The sequence below is a fragment of the Lampetra planeri genome, chromosome 20 (genome assembly GCF_965212315.1).
Source record: "Lampetra planeri chromosome 20, kcLamPlan1.2.h2, whole genome shotgun sequence".
Lineage (NCBI taxonomy): Eukaryota > Metazoa > Chordata > Hyperoartia > Petromyzontiformes > Petromyzontidae > Lampetra > Lampetra planeri.
In genome coordinates, this window is record NC_136126.1 from 7,523,872 (window position 1) to 7,545,083 (window position 21,212).

General features: G+C 46.6%; 1 protein-coding gene across 2 annotated transcripts in view; it reads left to right on the forward strand.

Annotated features, from left to right (window-relative positions):
* Positions 1-813: 813 nt before the first annotated feature.
* The window catches only part of UCK2 (uridine-cytidine kinase 2), a 29,362-nt gene continuing 8,963 nt past the window's right edge, over positions 814-21,212 (forward strand). The window contains exons 1-7 of one of the 2 annotated variants that reach the window (XM_078603464.1): positions 814-966; positions 7,499-7,658; positions 14,074-14,170; positions 15,653-15,676; positions 17,570-17,709; positions 18,566-18,663; positions 20,589-20,637. In XM_078603464.1, the coding sequence (XP_078459590.1) occupies positions 829-966; positions 7,499-7,658; positions 14,074-14,170; positions 15,653-15,676; positions 17,570-17,709; positions 18,566-18,663; positions 20,589-20,637 (706 nt within the window). In that variant the 5' untranslated portion in view covers positions 814-828. The remainder of the gene's footprint in view (positions 967-7,498; positions 7,659-14,073; positions 14,171-15,652; positions 15,677-17,569; positions 17,710-18,565; positions 18,664-20,588; positions 20,638-21,212) is intronic. The other variant, XM_078603465.1, reaches the window with a different exon arrangement.

Below are 21,212 nucleotides of genomic sequence, written 5' to 3' on the forward strand. Positions count from 1 at the left end.
CCACTTCATACCCCCCCCCCCCTTCATACCCCCCCCTTCATACCCCCCCCCCTCTTCATACACCCCCCCCCCTACACCCCCCCCCCTTCATACACCCCCCCCCCTTCATACCCCCCCCTTCATACACCCCCCCTCATACACCCCCCTTCATACACCCCCCCCCTTCATACCCCTCCCCCCTCATACGCCCCCCCCCTCATACACCCCCCCCCCCTTCATACACCCCCCCCTTCATACCCCTCCCCCCTCATACACCCCCCCCCCTCATACACCCCCCCATTCATACACCCCCCCCCTCATACACCCCCCCCCCCCTCATGCACCTCCCCTTCATACCCCTCCCCCCCTCATACACCCCCCCCCTTCATACACCCCCCCCCCCTTCATACCCCCCCCTTCACACCCCCCCCCCCTTCATACACCACCCCCCTCTTCATACACCCCCCCTCATACACCTCCCCCCTTCATACACTCCCCCCCCCTTCATACACCCCCCCCTTCATACACCCCCCTTCATACACACGTCCACCCCAGGGGTCAACCGCCACCACCAACCCAAGGGGTTAACCGCCACCCCCCAACCCAAGGGGTCAACCGCCACCCCCCAACCCAAGGGGTCAACCGCCACCACCAACCACCCCAGGGGTCAACCGCCACCACCACCACCACCAACCCAACCAACGGAGGCTTCCTCGCGCAACATGGCGACGGCGCTCGCTGCGACGAAGCCCTCGACAGCCGCGGCTCGCGAGCGCGGCTCTCGGGGCTCTAGGGGCGGCGCTCGGCATCGCTCTATAAAAGGCGAGGCCCGCCCGCTGCCGCCCCAGTATGGAGGAGGTGATGGCGGGAGACGCTCCTCTCGGTAGCCCCAGCGGCAGCTGCAGCTCCTCCTCCTCCTCGCAGCATCACCACCACCACCCGCGGCCCTTCCTCATCGGCGTGAGCGGCGGCACGGCCAGCGGAAAAGTATGTGGGACCCGGTCTCGCGTGGAGTTTTGTTCTATATATTAACAACAAAAAATTTGGAGGGAATTTTTTTTTGTTGTAGCGGGGACTGCACTTGACCACCCATTGTCTCGGAGTTGGCGGCGGGGGGGTCACAGCCGAGCGGGGGGGAAAGTTGGACCTTTATTGATAATCGAATGTAAAAAAAAATTATTTCGTCGACATGGGTTGTCAGTTGTACAACGATCGTTTAACAAAATTTTTTTTTTTAATATATTGTTTCTAGTATTGAATTCTACTACTACGGTGATAGGCGCCATGTGTCGTGACGGCGAAATTAGCCGACGTGCGAGATCCCCCCCCCACACACCCCCTCGAGTCACCCCATTTACATTTCCCACAAGGGATGCGCGCACACCGCCCTCTGATTGGTCGACTCGGCGCCGACCGGGAACGGCTCGACCAATGAGCGCTCGTGTAGCGCATGTGGGCTACAAATTCTAAAGCCGCTCCGCGAGCACGTGTTCCCCAACGCTCCACATCCACGCGCCTCGTGTCCCCGCTCGCAACTTGGTGACGACTTGTTAACTAATTACCACTAACGAGTAAGCCAGGCAGCGCCAAACCTTGCGTAATGTGCTTGTGATACGTTGCCATTGGGCCGATTTAGCAGGTGTTTTATAAATGCTAGGCCTCCTAGCGACGTACTGTACAAAAGCTACCAGTGCCAAACAACGCTGTTAAATGTACAAAAGGTGAGCGTTGATCCGTTTGAATTGACGAACGTAAGCACTCGAGAAAGGCGGCGACGGAAGGGCATTCCAAAGTCGAGCAGTGCGGGGGAAGAAGCCGTGTTGTGACCTGCGGGTGTGGTTGAACACTCTGGGTCTGGTAGACCGAGATCGTAGGTTGAGTGCTTGGAGGTGGAATAACACATCAAAGACTTTCCATTTTCATTCAGTGTGGTGATTATGATTGTCATCTCCCAATTCGCCCGTCACATCGCTCCGCCCCTACAATCGTGCCACTTTTTTCCCCCCATTACCCGTGTCACGTTGCAAACCCCCGTGGGCAGAGTGACTCTCGCTTATCCTCGTATGCACTCGCATTGTGAAACTCCCGCCTACTGCCCCGCACACAGTCACTGTGACCGAGATAATTCATAATTGTGTTCTAGTAGGGCTAGGGAGCCGATTTATTCTGCGTCTACCAGTGGCGGAGCTGGGGGACTGCGTGCTCTACAAACCTCTGCCCGGCTTAAGTTAAATTCCCTGTCACGGATAACATCTGTGGGCATTGATATCTGAACGGGTCCTGGGCGCCATCCTTCAATCCGCACTGACCAGCGTGGTTAAATATGGTCAAACAACCCCCACGGCTGCAACTGCATGGGGGATGCCTATCCTGCATGGAATTGAAATGCACTACGTAAAAAGGACGGGTTTGTAATTGTATAACTATCAACGCTCATAACCAGAAAACAATTGAATCCATTTATTTTGGGGGCAAAGGTGATTAACACAGCCACGAAAGTTAATAGAAAGTGGATGAAGCCTTCCAATGGAAAGCCAGTTGACATTTGTGAAAAATAGCTCATCGGATTTCTCCAGGCTAAATAAAGATTCTGATACTAAGTTTCTCGTAACTATTACCTGCATTTTGTAGTCTTAAGGCCAAATGTGTCTCCTTGGTTGAATGCGAATTGTGTAGTGACCTCCACAACCAGAGCTTCAGACCTCTCTTCTCATTTTACAATGTGGACTGAGTCATGTGGGGGGAGGAGAGAGTCCCACGTCCCTCATGAGTCGCTGGGACAGACCTCACATTGTCCTCTCTGCCGTTATTAAAACCTGGTGACGGTCTGCGGGAATTTGACTTAAAAGTCTCTGGCTTTTTCCTGGAGGAGGTATCATTATACCGAAGCAATGTTTACATTAATGTGTTTTTAGAAGTTCAACTCGGCCAATCATATGTGTAAGTTGAGAAACGTCCACTTTACGAAACCAAATCAGACTCCTGGTCTAGGTTGAGTTCTCACCTGGTTAAACATAATCAACTTGATGGTGTATTTGTGGTTAATGCGTCACTTTCACCTTCGTGTCTCCACAAAAAATGTGGGTGCTATTAGTCACCTAGAGCTCATTCAGAATGTCACATTAACCTAAACGCACTCTAAACAGTATAAAAGGCATTCGTTTTGCCATTCCATTGTAAGGGAGTGGTACCATATTGTTAACACTCGTGGTCCTAAAATGTATTGAATGCAATACCTCATGCAAATGGCATCAGACTGAAACGGCACTCACTGGGTTTACATTAAGATGGGGAAGTTGCTCGGCATTTAACCAATAAAAGTTTCCATATTTCACTGGAAAATTTCACTTCCGTTTTTCCCAAAATGGAGCGAGGTTCCTCGACATGGACCCACTCGCTGGTGTTTTTGGCAGCAATAGCATCGGTTTCGTAGCGTTTTCACAAAAATGGCTTGCTGCTATGCATGTATTTTATTTATTTTGCACCGTACGTAGCCAACCGTGCTAATCGGAGGTGCGCGGCTATAAACTAAAACATTTTTTTAAATTTTACCAGGTAAGTTATTTAGTTATTTTTCTCAGAAACGACCTGGTCACAAATGATGGCTCAACGAAGTGGCTTATGCGGACATTTATTGCAGCCAAATGCTTTCAAATTCACGTTTAAAAATGTGGAGAGAAAACCCGGAGGACCCGGAGAAAAATCCACCCGACTACCAACCAGGACAGCATGCAAACTCCGCGTCTGTAGGCGTCAAGGGTCAGGATTGAATCCACGGAGATAACATCTCGCCGCCGTGGCCGCTATTGGAATCGAGGGGGTGCTGCTATTTCCTGTTTACAGCCGTGGTGAGCCAATAGTGGGAATTCCACATTCTTGTGAGCAAAAAGCACTGTCTGCAAGTAGAATTAATCCAGTTTGTTTATTTTATTTTCACATTCATCTCCATCCTAAAAGTATAGATGTGTACATTTTGATATCCTGGTTGTGACTAATAAAAGTGTGTTTTTAAATATCCGTACATGTTTAGTAATACCACGGATCATCCCAAAATTTTTTGGGAAGACTATCTCATTCTTATTGCCATTACATATTTAGTCATTTCAGCAGCACCGATTTAAGCAAAAACGCATGGGCACAATATTAAAGCTAGGGTGTGTGTGATGCTCTTTAATCCTCTTGCCATTTCCAATTAACAATGAATTGCGACCCAAACTAAAACATCATTTTGGCCACATAAAACTGAATGGAAATCCCAGCAAGTGATTGGCAGGTGTCGTTTGCGTGCGAGCAGCCGCGCGGGCCCACGTGGCCGACATGCACCGCGCTCCACTGCGCCCTCTAAAGGTTGCCACGTGGCACAGTGCTGCCCGTGCAGGCGCCAACGAATGGGGGGGGGGGGTGGAAGAACGGGGGCGGGGGGGTGCCACCCAAGAAGAGCCATCTGCCCAGGCATCACGCATGATCTATATTTCACACGTTGTTTGCTGTCCTGTACAGCGTCAGCACCCACGGTGCTTGTGGAGGAGGGTGGGGGGGAGAGGGCTTTTCTTTGCAAATGACACTAGCCAGCAGAGCCGCAGCACGTGTTTTTATCAGGCCACACATTGCTGATAAGAATCATAAAAACGGTGAAACTGGTTCAGAGGTTTGCTGAAAACACATGTGGAAATTCGGTGGGCCGTCGATGACTCTGGTGTTTAATTGCTTCTGTGGCGAGGCAGCTGCACGTTCACACATGGCGCTGGTCTCCAAGTGTGCGCACGTGACCGCGGTGGTGTGTTTTTACTCCAGAGGCAACGAGCCGTCGCAACAGTTTCCCCTGCAAGTTTTATGCCCTGGAAAAGTAAAATTATATTTTCCACCTTCCTGAGGTGGCCCCCCTAGGTGACTCACAGATATGTCAGAGAGCTGAAATCCTTGGTTTGAATGTGGGCCTTTGCATGTGAGATTAGACCTTCTTAAGTGTAATGATTCTTTTCGATTTAAAGCCTTCGTGACTGCAGGGATTCATATTCTTTGTTCTTTCGGTAAAGTCGCGTAGAAGGGAAATAATAAAACAATAAAATTCTCACGACGTTTCGATTGCAACACAAGCAATCATCATCACACCTGATGATTGCCTGTGTTGTAATCGTAACGTCATGATAATTTAATTGTTTAATTTGTATTATTATTTCCCTTCTACGTGACTTTACCGAAAGAACCAATAATATGCAATGATTTTGATGGCCCCCTAGCACAAGTCGGTCACCAATGGCTTGAGTGATCAATCTATTTGCAGGGCTGCACCTTTACCTTTTTATATAAACTAGAAACTCAACTACTTTAGCAGGTAAGGCCCACTGAGCTATATGGCTCTTTTTCAGAAGTGACCTGGTCACAGATGAAAGCTCAATGAAGTGGCTTGTCATGTGGAAAGTTATCATAGCCAAATACTCTAAACGCATGTTTTTGAAGGTGGAGGAAAAAACCGGAGGACCTGGAGAAAATTTACACCGCCAGGGGGAGAACTTGCTAACTATAAATATACAGGCATCAGGGTTGGGATTCAACCCCACGACCTCCTCTATACCAGGCGAGGCAGTTAACATCTCGCCACCACAGTGCCCAAATGTTGCTATCTACCATAGAAGGGGAGCTAGCACAGAGATATAGTACAGGTAGGAACAACAGTTCCACACTGCCCACCAGGGATTATTTGTCTGTCTGTCGTGCACGAATGCGCTGTCCAACCAAGTTCCTACCTGCCCACTCTGAAGGAACGTGTGTTAAAGGAAGGGATGAGTTTCTGATGTTGTATTTTTGGGGTTTCTCCATCAAATTTCTGAATTTTTGTTAATTTTCAAGTTAAAATTTCAGACTTAAAATAATTGCCAGTGCACTAAATGTAGTAGTTTTAATTATTGAACTTAGAAATGGTTGATGTGAAATATTGAACAGTTCAAGCTTAAAAAAAAAATTTGTTGCGAGAAAATATATATTGTAACAATTCCAGTAAAGGTGGCCTTGTGCGTCCATCAATATTGTGACGGGATTTGTTATAGACCAGGCACGAAGTGCCGTCGTTTCGTATGACGCTACCATTTCAGATCCGTACGAAACAGCGTAGCCTTGTTTTTTTTTTACTTTTGGGATTAATCCGAAAATGAGGAACGCATCTCCCTTCCTGTGAAGCTTGCAAGTTCTGGCCTCCATCCATTTTGAAACGTGCATAAACCCCACCAAATATCGTCTCTTAGTAGGGGCCCTCTCCACACATTCCCCTCTTTCAACGTATGCCTAGACGAATAAGAAGACCTTTAGTTCAGATTTGAATAATATGATGGAGTTTGTTTGTCAGGTTACATTCATAGTGATCGAAGAGTGATTGTTAATCTTGTGTTGGTGGGTATAGGGAGCCAATGGTGGCAATGAATTAGAGCACCTGAACCATCTGAAATGTTGCAGATACCGATGAGGATGATACCAATGAGGATGATCCATTGCAATGGAATTTATCTTGCGATTCCTTGGCTTTTTTTGCAACCATTTCCCATAAATGTTGGCCTTTAAAACACAGGAAGCACTTAACCCACTTTAGCAGAGTGTTTAAATTGGAACTAGGTTGTGAAGTGAAATAAACTTTACTTTAAATGCATCGTCTGATATTAGTTCACCGTTATTCATTTCTCTTGCGATGCCCAGTTACTGTAAAAAAGCACACTCGCGTACACAACACTCCACTGTACATACGCCACTTGTGTTAACATCCGTATTATTTCAAGCACACATTTCATGACCCCCATATGAAAAGAAATGTAAACTTTTTCATATTGGTTTTTCATGACCTTAGGATTTTTTTTTGTTGTTAAAAGTTCACCTTTTACCGAATTATTAAAAATGTGTCCGAACTTGTTAGGTCACGAAAGCCAAGCATTATTTGAGCCTGCAGATTGCTTAGATGGGCGAAGTGGTGAGCAGCTGAGGGTAATACAACAAAATACATTGTAATGTACTCTAATTGTCCCATGTCTGAGCTCCCAGCCTTCACCAATTCACACTGACCGGCATGGTGATGTAAGTCGAACCCCCAATGAATCCTAGTGTGAGGAGGTCCTCATCCAGTTGTCGATTTGAAAAAAGGGCTGTACGTGTCATCATATCATCATTGATCGGTGCTGCCAAGAATTTCACTTGGCCTTCATTTTTAACATCTGCTTGGGAGCCTCCTGGGGGAAGTTCGGTAACTGTGGTTGCCCAGTGGATTTAATCTCTCCCGCCGTGAAAATATTTCCACAATCGCCCGGCTTGCGGCTTAAGCACCTTCCCATGCTCACTGCAGTGGGCAACTGCTGTGATGTTTTTTTTTCGTTCAAATGCTTTAACATTCTTCTCTCTACAGACCCTAACATAAGAGTGAGGGTTCCTTCTGTGTTTGCTATAGAAGGAAAAGCATCGCTGTGCTTGACTTGGCTTTTGTGCGTGCTTGTGCACTTGCTTGTGCATGCGTGTGTGCTTGTGTGCGTGCGGGCCACAGTCGACCGTGTGCGCCAAGATCATGGAGTTGCTGGGACAGCACGAGGTGGACCAGAGACAGAGGCAGGTGGTGATCCTCAGCCAAGACAGCTTCTACCGCGAGCTCTCCCCTGAGCAGAGCGCCCGTGCTGCCAAAGGCCAGTTCAACTTCGACCATCCTGGTACGTTCGTATGTATGTTGAACTTCTTTCGCACCGTACATGGCCAACCGTGTCTGCCCCCTCGCTTGTATGCGAGAAGCTTGGGGCAGAACAACCCAGCTGAGTGATGGGATGGTGATGTTCGAATTTGGTGATGACACGGGAACTTTGACTCTTGTTTCTTAACGAACCACCGTTTTCCGAGTCTGTGTACTTTTGGCGCCGTGTTGCTGCGCTAAAACTGACTTGGCTGTAAGATGGCTCTCTATCGTTACACCAGGCAACCGCGCAAGCATTTTTTTTAACAAGCAAAGGACTGTTGATGAGCCGAGTAGAAGTTGAAACCTGGTCAATTAAAGATTTTATTGCCTCAAACTAAATTGGTGCTGTAAAATATTGGTCAGGAAAGTCCAATTGGCCGATGGATTTAATTTATTTTTTGGCAATGAAACGTTCGCGTTTATAGATTGTCACTGAAAGCACGCAATCCTTGGAAGGCACTGCTGTACAAATCTCACTTGTGCTCTCGTATGATGTGAAGTGTGCGGTGTTTGTGTTGGCACTGTGTAAATACAATATTATACCAGTCTTATGGCCTAAAGCTGTCGGGGCAGACTGACTTGGGTGGTCAATGAATGTGTACATGGAGTCGGACATCCGACATCTGCCATGAAGAATTTACGGAGGTGGCCGTGTGGTTCATCGGTCCCGAGTGGCGTGCTGATAGTGCCGAGGTTCTGGTTTAGAATCCAGGCAACCGCCTGTCATATAAAAAACATATCAAGTGTAGCGGTCAAAGCCCAGTGACTTATGACGGCGCAAAAAAATCGCATTGAATTTAGTTCGGCACATGCTTCATTTGGCTAAATTCCAGTTCTGAGAATTCAAATACAGTGGTACCTCGGTATACGTCGTTTATTCGTTCCAGAAGGTAGGATTTATACCGAAAATGACGTATACCAAACGCATTTTTCCCATAAGAAATAAAGGGAAAGGAAAGAATCCGTTCCAGAGGAAAATAAATGATATTTTATATGGCATATTATTCATTAATTGGGTTGTATAAAATAATTTAGACACTACTTATTACTAAAATGCATACATAAATTAAAATAAATTGAAATAAAATAATAATTAACATCACTTTACCTTGCTGAGAGGAGTTGATAGCCTATGAGGAAGGGGAGGAGTCGTGAGTGGGGTACACGCGGGTACACGCGGGTACGCGGTGACTCATCCCGACCCATACAAGTTCTAGCAAGCACGTCGTATCCCAAGACATTTTTCTCTCGTCAAAACACGACGTATACCAAATTCGACGTATTCCAAAGCGGTCGTATACCGAGGTATGACTATCAGTTTCACGGTCATGTGGCAAGCCTCTCCCTCGTGCAGAGCGAGTGAGGTCACTAGAACGGGATCGTGGCAGTAGATCTGTGAAATCTACTTCTGTGGGCTGTTTTCCAGTACGTAGACTTGCACTCCCCCCACCCGTATTGCGTTTATAAAAGGATTCTTTGTTGCGAAAAGTGCGAGAGAAAAAAAAAATCGATTGCCAAAGCACACTTTACTAGTAAGTTCAAATGAAAGACATCGTGTCATAGATTACAAGTGTTTTGCATAGGTGTGTAAACCTAATATGCCCAATTAATGATTTTGTACCCAATTAAAATAATAAGTCAATTGCACTGTTGATGGCTATCCCTCCATTCTAGTTTTGCTAGTTTCCTTTGTGAAAGGGCAGAAAAAGTAAATCTCATTGGGGGTTTTAACTGCTTAAATTAAGAAATCGATCATCGTCATCTTGTAAATTGGGGGGAACTCCTCGCAGCTGGATTGCGGCATTGGGACGCCCAACAGCAGTGCGGTAACTCAGACTTCTGCATTTTCAGCTGTGCTGCCAAGAATGGTTCGCTGCCTCAATGTTGTGAAAAGTGCACTCGAATTTGAAGACTGGGGGAGGGGGGGGGGAAAGTCTTGTTGTTCATTTTCTGCACGTCAAGCTTCATGTTTAATGTTTAATCCATGACTGATCGAACCTTTACTCATGTAAAAGCTGAAGTAAACCACGTCTTTGAGTTTATGCTCGTACGAATTTGCCGCCGAAAAAATTCAATGAAAAAACTGTTTTAGCTGGTCGGGGAAAAAAGGGGGATGGCAATTTACGGCCCAAATCGAATCGAGTTTCCATACAACATTTTTTTCCACGCCACATTCTTTGGCGTGCCAGAAAAGTCAATAAGGATATTATTTCCACGCGGTTTATTTATAACACTTGCACTCGCTTGACTCTCAAAGGGTGACGTGTAAATAAAGACCTTCATAGTACGTTCAACAATTTTTGGTTGATGTTAACCAGTGAACGTCCACACAGCTCCCAACTGTGGTGCACGTTCATTTGAATGTTTTTTTTTTGTGTATCCACTTGTGAGTTGCGCTTTGCCAAGTTTGACCGATTTCAGGAAACTAACATCTGCGCTTTGCTACATCTTTGTATGCTTTGGACGCAGCTGTTCCAGTTCCGCCATTTATCGCGTAACGAATGGGCGGACCCAGGAATGCAGTGGCTGAAAATTGCAACGATTGTAATGCATGATGATTTGTGGCCAGATGTGCAGTTATTTTTTCTGTAAAACGATATTTTTTTTAAAGTACTTTTTTGCTTCTTTAGTGGGCAATTTCCTTGTACCACTACGCCAGAATACATCGAATTAGAGCGCATATGCAGCTGAAATACTTCATTTTGCACTGGTCGTCAAAACGAGTGGGGATTCGGAAAGGACGAATCGCTGGAAGGGTGGGGGGTGAAAATAACTCCAGTCGGAGCCAACAGAGGGCACGTGCCTGAGAGAATGTTTAGCCAAGAAGATGAAGTCCGCGTGTACGCCGGTGCTGAGCGCGCATCGTTGCATCACGCGATTGTGAGAAATGACGGTGGCTAATGGGGGGGGGAGGCCTTAATCCAGCAGTGGATGAATCGTGTGCTGATTATGATGATTCTGAAGAGTGAAAGGAACCAATTTTGGAGTGTCATGTTCACACTTTCTAACCAAGACTGTGGCTGGTTAATGCAGCCCCCCCCCACCCTTAAAATGTGCAATTAACGATCATGGAATTTCCATCTGTACTCATGACTAAGCGTTGGAGAAAGTGGGTTGCCGTTCGTTCACTAGTCTTCGTGTTAAACCCATATTTTGGGCAGTAGAGAAGCAATGCGGCGCTGCTGTTCTGCGATAATAATGATCTGTCTAAAACACTGCTGCCTTTTGCGGATGTCTGTGCGGATTTTCGAGCTTAAATACATAAGCCACGTGGGCAATGTTTGCGTAGAATTTTTAAACAATGCCGCTTGCTTTATTTGGACCACGGCGCTAGATCCTGTCGAGGCTACGTACCTGGTAATGTAAAAGAGAAACAATCACGAAGATAACTCTGCATTTTAATCCACTTAACTATGAACAAGGCATCCTACGTGTAGAAATGTATATTTAGCAAGTGCTTGGCATTGAGTTTTATTCTAACTAACCTAATAACGTGTTGTGTCGTGAAGGAACGAACACAAGGTTCTGCGATTTTTATTTTCGTAGTCTGAATTGGAGAGATTACTTGTAAGGGCGGGTGCATCGAGTGGGCGAAGCCTCTGGTAAGCGCGATTGACTTGTTCCAATGTTTGGAACATTTTATACCCTCCTATCCGTCTATTTATTCATCAGAGGAGACCACATGTTTTCACGAAAACCTTTTATGCATGTGGATGTTGAACGTCTTTCGCACCGTACGTAGCCAACCGCGCTAAGCGGAGGTGTGGGGAAGGACGACAAACTAAAGACAAAAAATACCCACGTCCAAATTCTACAGACTTTTGGTGACGATACTGGCAATGGAATATGTTAAAAATGCTTTTTTTTCTCCCTTTAAAACAAAAAGTAAGGAAGCTCAATGTTTCCCTCAACGCAAACTAAAATGGATTCTTGTTTTGTGGCCTCCGGAGTGAGATTGCAGCTCTGGATGGTTGATTTCTGTGGTTGTTCTCAAGAAACGGTTATTGCGTCTAATCCCATGTCTTCTGTCGAAAACGATGATACTTCCCTGTGAAACCCCTCGCATAGCTGCGCTGCGACTGTGTACGCAGCTGTGCCGGGGGGGACTGTACCTTGACATTTGAAGTGTTTAGGAAAAAAAGGCAGCTGGGCCACACCCAGTTGGCATTTCTTTAACACTCGTACATATAAAGCCATCAAAGTCGGAGAGCAATGCTGAGGTTACAGCTTGTGATGAATGCGTTATGTTTTCAATGTGTTTTTAATATGATATCATTACTAAATGCTTCAGTGTATAAGCACTGATGAGGCCAAGGTGTATTGAACAAAAAAAATGCATACGTCAAACAGAATTGAGCAAAAACATCAGACGCAAAAACCTTTTTCAAAGTTTGAAGTCTTATTTGAGAATTTCCCCGGTTTAAACAAGTCGGCGATTGCCTGCTCATATGAGCATAGAAGTAGTGCTAATCGTATTTAAATCCCTGAGCCAGTGTGAGACATTCCACGATGCTATAGCAGGAGGGAGTTCATAGGACAACCACCGTTGATATCCTGGCGAAGTGGGTCGCGTTAAATGACCCTGAACTAGGATTTGAATTTGCAGCTGCTCCGACCGCGAGCAGCTCCCTCTTACGCTAAGCCACCTGACCAAACTCTTGATATGAAACGTTCAGAAATCTTCGTTGCAGTGGTTATGCACACACATACTTTTTTCGGTGTATTAGGGCACCGCGGTGGAAAAAGATCTGATAATTCATAATCAACTTTTTGGGTTTAGATCGCGTTAATTATAAATGTGTCGTAACCCTCCACCACCCGACACGGCCAATCAGTAAAAAAGTGTCACGTTGACAAAAGACAAATAGTTCACTGCTTTAGCCCACCGGTGTGTTGAAGAGTGAAATCACAACATTTACAATTTGAGTACGACGTTTCGCTGGTAATTGCATTCAGCATCATCGGGCAATTCGCTAGATTTGCCCGTGACACTTTTTTACTGATTGGCCGTGTCGGGTGGTGGAGGGTTACGACACATTTATAAATAACGTGATCTAAACCCAAAAACGTTGATTATGAATAATATTGGTCGCGAAAGCCTACGTGTTAAACAGATCTGATAATGTACGTCAGTCTTCCTGCTCTTGGACATTGTCAGATCAGCACTGGAGGGTAGTGAGGGTCTGGTGGATCGCACGGATGCTGTGAAACTCCTTTCCCCCCGTGGGTTTTGAGGTGCCATTCGCCAGCTCGCCTAGAGAATGTGGCCCAGCAAAGTGTGGCCTCGTATCGCTCGTTCCTTCCGTTTGAGACGGTGTTCCCGCTTCGCACGCGTGGGCTTTCTCTGGGTGCTCTGGTTTCTTCCCACATGCATATAAACACTGAATCATTGGCTGAAAATAACTTGAAATAGAGGAGTGCAAAGCTTGGGCAATTGTTTATCGCCAGCTCACCACCTGGAAGCCTTCCAGCTTGTCCGTGGTTTTTCAGCGATTCTGAGATGCAACTTGCATGAACGACACTGTATAGAACTCAACCTTATTATTATTAATACATTTTTGGTTACAGCCGTGTTTTTTTAAAGTAACGAGCCACGCAAACCACAACCACGCACATTTCTTGCCCCATGTTTCTGGTGCATTTGGTGTCGCGACAGTCCAGATTATAACGGCCTGCCACGTGGTGGCCACAATTATGTGTGCATGTTGAACAAACCGTGCGAATCGAAGGAGCGTGGGAAGGACGATAAAACTAAACACAAAGTGAAGTTTTGATTTTAAAGCTTTCGTGACTGCAAGGATTCATATTCTTGGTTCTTTCGGTAAAGTCACGTAGAAGGAAAATAATAAAATAATACAAATATAAAACAATCAAAATTCTCACGGCGTTTCGACTGCAACACAAGCAATCATCATCAGGTGTGAAATCCACAGCAAGAAAATTTGAAAAAATCGCTGTCTGTGGTGCTGATGTTAGGACAAACCGCCACTTTTTTCAAAAATGTTCTAGCTGTGGATTTCACACCTGATGATGATTGCTTGTGTTGCAGTCGAAACATCGTGAGAATTTTTATTGTTTTATTTTTGTATTAATTCTAGATTTGAAGCTTTCGTGACTGCAAGGATTCATACTCTTAGTTCTTTCGGTAAAGTCACGTAGGTAAAAAACTTGATGCAGCAAATCTGGCTGTGACGGTCCCACCTGATGACGGAGACTTGTGTTGCCTCCAAAACGTCGTGATTTTATTATTTTATTTTTTATTAATTTTAATTTCATTTTTTACCTACGTAACTTTACCGAAAGAACCAATAATACAAAGTGAAGTGTTCAAGGATCTGTCACCAAGTGCCCCCCCCCACCCCCCCCCTCCCCCTCCCGCCTGTGCCGACATTCAGAGGCCTTCGACAACGAGCTCATCATGAGGACGCTGCAGGACCTGGTGGCTGGGCGTGCGGCCCAAGTGCCCGTCTATGACTTCGTCACGAGCTCCAGGTGTGGAAGGGTGGGAATCTGCTTCGTCGTCCTCTGGTTAGCGGTTGTCGATCCTCACCTGCTCCTGTTGATGTCCACTCCGGGACACGGCCTGCCAGCAGCTGTGCCTCCCCCCCTCACCCCCCCCCCCCCCCTTTGTCAGGTTGAAACCACTTCAACGATCCACTACCATTTAAGCCCTTTGTTACTTCGCCATTGATTTAAACAACCTTTGTCTCGATTGCAATTCCCCCTCTCTCCTGTTTCGTTGCGGATGCCCATGACAGCAGGCCAACACTTGTTAAAATCGTGGCGTTTTAAAGTTTCCCATTGTGGTGGTTTAGTGCCGTTGTTAATGAGCAGGATATCAATTCCTGTGCTTGCTCCGTTTTACACGTCGCAGACAATTGGATTGCTAATTCACGATTGTAAGTCTTAGAAGAAGGTGCTCAAAATAACACTCGGCAGTTATAATTGGCAGTTATAACCTGGCACGTGTTATAGAGGCCCTTTGTCACAACTGAATCCCAAAATATATGTATTTTAAAAAAGCTATCGCAGGCTGGGTTCCACACAACAACAAGTCCTCGCATCTGCATCCTTTAACTCAATGCGGCCACGGGATCACGTGACCAAATGGAATTCCCCCAGCCTTCCACAGCAGCGGGCGAGTTCGTCGATCGATAGCAAGGTCTCTCTTTCTCTCTCTCTCTCCGTCTGCGTGTGTGTGCTTCATTGATTGTGGCGCGACGTGTCGAGCCCCATCGCACTCCCCCCCCCTCCATCTCCATTCCATGCATCCGGTTGGGATGGCATTGTCCAGCCTTGGGCCGAGGTGTGCCGGCGACTGGGTGGGTGTGTGGGTGTGGGCTGGGCGTGTTCCTACCTGTCAAGTTGGCCCTGGTCCAGCAGGAAGCGCTAAACCCCGTCCGTCCGGCCTTTGTGCTGCCCAAACTCGCGGGTGCCTGTCCGCGACCGTCATCGGCGTCTCTTTGTTTTGTTTTTTTCCCCTCCTCCACCGCGTCACGGAGAGGGGCACTGGGTTTTTCTCGCGCAGTTACACAAAAAATGAAGAACGCACAGCACGGAGAGAGACGCACATTTATGGGTTCAAGGTTAATTCCCTGGGAGGGGAAACGAGGCGAATGGATTTAAAAGCCCTCTGGACTTCCATCCCCCTACTCTTGAGATTTTTTACCTCAGATTTAGGGGGAAGCAATTCTTGCGTCTCATGCCGTGCAGCTTGGGTGCGTGTTGACCTGCTTGATTGTAGGAAAGTTGGTGGTGTGAGCAGTGCATGCAGGACTTTGTTTATATTTGTAGCTTGCCACCAGGAAGCGCCATTTGCAGGGCTGCTTTTGGCAGGAAAGCCGCAAGATAACACCGGCCACGTTTAGCCGCGCCCCGTATCACAAGCCGCCACGCTCGCTCCGCACAATCGCCGCCGGACCCCGCTACGCGGAGATATTAAGGGTACCCTCCCCCCCCCCCCTTTTTCCGCAGCTCTGGCTCGTCTAGGAGAGCCCGGTGTGTAAACCAACTCCTACCACCGCCTCCCCCTCTTCCATATGCGTCTTGACACGTTGAGCATTGAGAACCGATTTGAATACGCTTGACTTCAGTAAGAAACCAGAGCCTTCCCCTGTTACAGCAGAGCCGTGCAGTAGCGACTGATGCCCGGGTGAATCGATTGGTCATTTGGTTACTGGTCTCCGCCATGTCCAGGCGTGTTTGATTTTTGGCCCAGGTGTGCACGCGCAATGATCAGGGGGAGGGGTTTGGGTGGTTCTACCGTCGTGAAGTTAATTTGGGGTTTTGACCACGGTAACTTAATTGTGGTTGACCGAATGATTGGGGGCAGTTTTAAGTGAGTAGTGTAACTAGCCATAAGTTTATCGACCGGTTTGGCAATCCCATATATTTATTTTAACTCTGCCGCCATCAATTCTCAATGGTTCTGACGATGTCTGAAAAAAATTATAGGCCATGAGCAGAAAGTATGCACAGCCATGCCAGGTGCAGTTTTACAACACTCCCAAAATCCTGAACACCTTGTGCCGATACGCGCACGTTAGGTGTGCGTGAGCTTGCACCAACAGACACGTCTTCTCTCGCTTTGTTACAGATGCTCTCAGTGCTCTTAAGGGACTGGTGGGAGGGGGTGGGGGTGGACAGTATCGCAGTTCCATCATCACATCACTATTCGGGGGTTGCTTCAATGTAAGGGTCACCCTCCAGGGCTTAATTTCAGCTGAGGTTTGTCCGTTCCTGCGACGTGGAAAAATAATTCCACGCCTAGACCACCGTGTCCATCGGACCTCTCGCTGTGGCTGTGACTAACATCTACCAGTGACCCGGAAAACATTCAGTGAGAAATTAAACCCTGGCCTCGCCTTTCAATTAAGCACCACGTGGTCTAGTGCTTCCGGGGCAGTGGATTCATAAAAGATAAACTCTTCCTGTCTCATGCTTTGCATCTCTTTATTACCTGGCTCGTATCACCTACTAATGGATAATGTAGTTGATTTATTTTTGCCTTTCTTGCCTGCCTTCGTAATGTGGTCCTTGAGTGAATCTTTTTTTTTATCGATAAGTAATGGGGAAGTTTCCACAAGTGTAGAGCAAGTCACAACTCTGTTTTCGTGCCGTATTATTCCAGCTTTCCGTGACCAGGAGTTGAAACGGGGTGGTTGCTGCGTGGCTCTGGTTACCCTTATGTATTCAAGGGTAGAGAGTTTGTCCTTGGCTCAATCATCAGTGAACTAAACAACCACTAGGAAAGTTAAATATTTCACTTAATTTGACCCGTTCCTGCGCTGAGGACTTTTTTTGTTGTTTGATTACCATGCGATGAAAATGCTTTACAGTACATGCATGCATGTGCCACCTAGTGTCGATAAGAGACCTACAAAAAGGGACTTTCTGGAGCCGGTCTCCCACAAGGTGGTACACTGCTCACTGTACGAGTTCCAAATGAAAATATATTTACAACATAATCATGCCAATGGCATAAAAATGTAACTGTCACTGAAGGATATCGACAACTATTTGTGGAAGCTTTCATCCGGCAGTAGCTTGATCATCGCTGATGACAAACGAATAATTCGATCGGATACATAAGGCCTGCCTGCCCACACTTCTCTTCTGTGGCAAAATATGGAAAGCTGGAAAAAAGTTTTCGAGCTATCACTTTGTCCCCCTCACTCAGAAGCCAAAGGTGATGGTGGTGGTAATAGCGAAGTGAGGCATGGGGCTTGGTCGTAGTTGGAGGGTGGTTGCACTCAGAAGCTGTGGTGATGGTGGTGGTGTTGGTAATGGTGGTAATAGCGTGGTGAGGCATGGGGCTTGGCCGTAGTGGGAGGGTGACGACGACGGTGGCGGCGGTGGTGGTGGTGTGCGGTGGCGTGCGGTGGCGTGCAGGACGGCCGAGTTGATGGTGTACCCGGCCGACGTGGTGCTCTTTGAGGGCATCCTTGTCTTCTACCTACAAGAGATCCGGGACATGTTCCACATGAAGCTCTTTGTGGACATGGATGCCGACACGAGGCTCTCCCGGAGAGGTGCGACTCCACGCAGACCGCGCGCGCCCTCGGTCTCTCACTTGTTCCTTCTCCGTGCGCCGCATGCGGCCTCGACCAATAAGAGGGTGAACAGTGTGTGAAAATCTGGTCCAAGTTTCTAAATGGTCTTTGAGCCGTTTGCCTGAAAAATAGCTGTCGGTACCATCTAAGGTGGAAAAATTCCAACGATTTTTTCGTAGCGTATTATCGCCGTCACAGATATTTATGATGGCAAGACCTTCGTGGTAGATGTGTATGTGAAACGTCATTTTAAAATGGTATCGTAGTATGTTTGATAGAACATTTCGTGAAAGGGAGAAAACATACAATTGCGATTTTATGAAACGTGCGTGTAATACGAAATAAGAACGTGAACCATCTGTAAAAACCCGTCGAACATGGTCGACACTGCCCTTGATGGATTCTGGCAGCAATTTTCCCACCCCCAGGTGGTACCGACCAAATCCCCCTTGGCTCATGGGCTAAATAGCACCTTGAGCCCCTTTGCTTTCGTAGCTGTCATTTGACCCTGCTCAATCGGTGCCCGTCACGTAACACTTGACGTTGCCGTGCTCCTCGCACGTTTCTTCTGCCCCCTACTTCCCGAACCCATTTATCTTCAATGTGTGTGTTTTTAAATGCTGATTAAATTAAATGTTATAATAAGAGGCTTTCCAGAGCCATGGTGGTTTATACGAGTGGCCCTTTTAACGCTGACTTGTGAGAGTTTGGTAAATATTCACAGCGTGGTTTTAGAGAAAATGCCATCGTTTGAGAGGCGTAGAATCCAGGACTGTGGTGACTTGGTCAAGGGTTCATAGTGGGGTGGACCGCGTGGTCTTTCTTCGCATTGCAGTGCTGCGCGACATTTCTGAGCGAGGCAGAGATCTGGAGCAAGTGCTGTCTCAGTACACCAAGTTCGTCAAGCCGGCCTTCGAGGAGTTCTGCCTGCCGGTACGCATCCTCGTCGTGGAGAAATTGTTGCAGCAGCAGTTGACCTTTTCCCATTGGGCTAATGTACATGTACGTCAACAGTTTGGTGCCGTGCGGGAGAGCGTGTGGCACAGTTTATCACCAGTTTTCATAGTGTGGTTGTGTCGCTACAGTTCTCTGTGTTGAGTACAATGTCTTTTATAAACAGCGGTGCTATGCCTCTAAAATAAAATCAACGCTCACCGCTTGGCTCGTTCCGAGATACGGCGGTGAACGGGACCCAGCCTGCAATTTGCAGAAGCCTCGGGAAGGGGTTAACAGGACCGTGCATCTGGACCTACCTGGAGGTCCCGTGTGGAATGCCGCGTGCGGCCCCCTTATTCATTGGCGACAAAAACCAGGCCTGCCTCTTGTGGAACCCTCTCTCTTGTGTGAGGTCCACCCCCCGCCAGCAGCACCCCTTTGGGACGTCCCGAGCGGAACTCCCACGGATGCAACGTGTGCACGATAGCGGCTATGTGATACCCACACAGGGATCATTCAATGGTTAAGATGAATTCTTAACGTTCAGGGATACGTGCATTTATTCGTTTTTATTTAAGAGGCGATTGCTTGCGATTCGGTCCAAATGAAGCGCAGAAATTCAGTTCCATCCTGAGGGAGCGAAAGGGATCGTACAAGTGACACAACAACAAGTAATGCAGCAAACAACCCGGACGTTATTATTTTTTATTATTATGTCGTGACGCTGAATCGTGACTGCCGATGAAATGGTTATGGTTGTGGTGGATTGTTACGTGATGGGATGCGATGAGACGGCTTCCACCCCCCCCCCCCAATGGAATGCGATACTGTATTTGGCTTATCTGCTGGCAATGATTACAGTGTCAGAATGCCGGTGTTGGGTTTCATGTCAACACGGTTTTAGTAGAAATATTTTAACGAATGTTGGTGCACTGAGATGCGAAACGTGCTCGCATACAATCGTGAGTATTTTAAATGCTTTCCGTGCCGTGCATACTTTTCATTTTTTTCATTGATGTCCACGTTTTCTTATCCATATGTCAAAGCTGGTAATATGCGTTTAACTAAAAAAATAGTCACGAGCATAAAAGTGGGTTTGAAAGCGTCACCAAATGATCCACGCATCATTTTTCTTCATAACAAAGGTTTTTGGGTTGGATCGCGTTATTATAAATGTGTCGCAACCCTCCCACCACTCGACACGGCCAATCGGTAAGAAATGTCACGTTAACAAAACGCCAATTAGTTACTTTTTCAGCCCATCGGTGTGTTTGAAGAGTGAATCCACAACATTTAGAATTTGAGTAGTACAACGTTTCGCTGGAAATTACATCCAGCATCTTTGGGCGATTTGCCAGAATAGTGAAGCCATTCACCTGCTTAAGGTCTTAAATAGTGCAGGATGACGTCATCATTGTTGAACTCCATCAGGTTTTGATATCAGAGGCGGAGGTGGGGGGGGGGGTATTGTAATTATATAATAGATTAGTAATCAGTTAATTGGTATGCGATTCCTCTATAAGGAATTGTATTATGTATTGTATATTACTTAATAATATGATTCCAGGCTGCGCTAAGTCTAGCTATCACTATTCTGGCAAATTGCCCGAAGCTGCTGTATGTAATTACCAGCGAAACGTCGTCCTACTCAAATTCTAAATGTTGTTAATTCACTCTTCAAACACACCGGTGGACTGTCGAAGTAACTAATTGGCGTTTTGTTAACATGATATTTTTTACTGATTGGCCGTGTCGGGTGATGGAGGGTTGTGACACATTTATAATAACGTGATCTAACCCAAAAACCTGTATTATGAATAATACTGGTCGCGAAAGCCGATGTGTATAATTTTTCTTGTTTGTTTTTTCAAATACACGGTTGCCGATAATGTGCAACACTGAGTTTGTGTTTCTTCGATCAGACAAAGAAGTACGCAGATGTCATCATTCCTAGAGGTGCCGAGAACATGGGTAAGCCGCGTCCTCTTTCCTTTACATCTGCAACGCACGCACTGCTCACTCGTACCTCGATCACAGGACACAAGAAGTCGAGGTGATTTTCCGCGGCTCTGAGCCAGTTTCGGAAATTCCACATTCTTATGGTGGGGACGAGTTTGTACACAGGATGACCGCTGTTGACTTCCCGTGAAGTGATGCTCGTTTTATTGACCCTGATGGGGATTATGGGGCCGAGTCGACACCCAACCAGGATTTTGAACATTTCAATGTCTGATTGCAAGCCCCCACTCTGTTTCTAGATTTGAAGTTTCGTGATTGCAAGAATTCATACTCTTTGGTTTTTTCAGTAAAGTCACGTAGGTAGCAAAAGCACACCGCTATGGGAACCTCATTTGCCACTAAAAATATGATAATTGTTTTTTTTACCCTTCTATCTGGCAACAAAACTGACACCTTTTTACAAGGAGTCATGTTTGTGTAGTAACGCTTACGACTCGTTGACACCGGAGTTGGAGGCACACTTGTTTATTTGAATACTAACTTTGTGACATACACAATTGAGGGGGTATCGGCCCCCTCACCCGTCT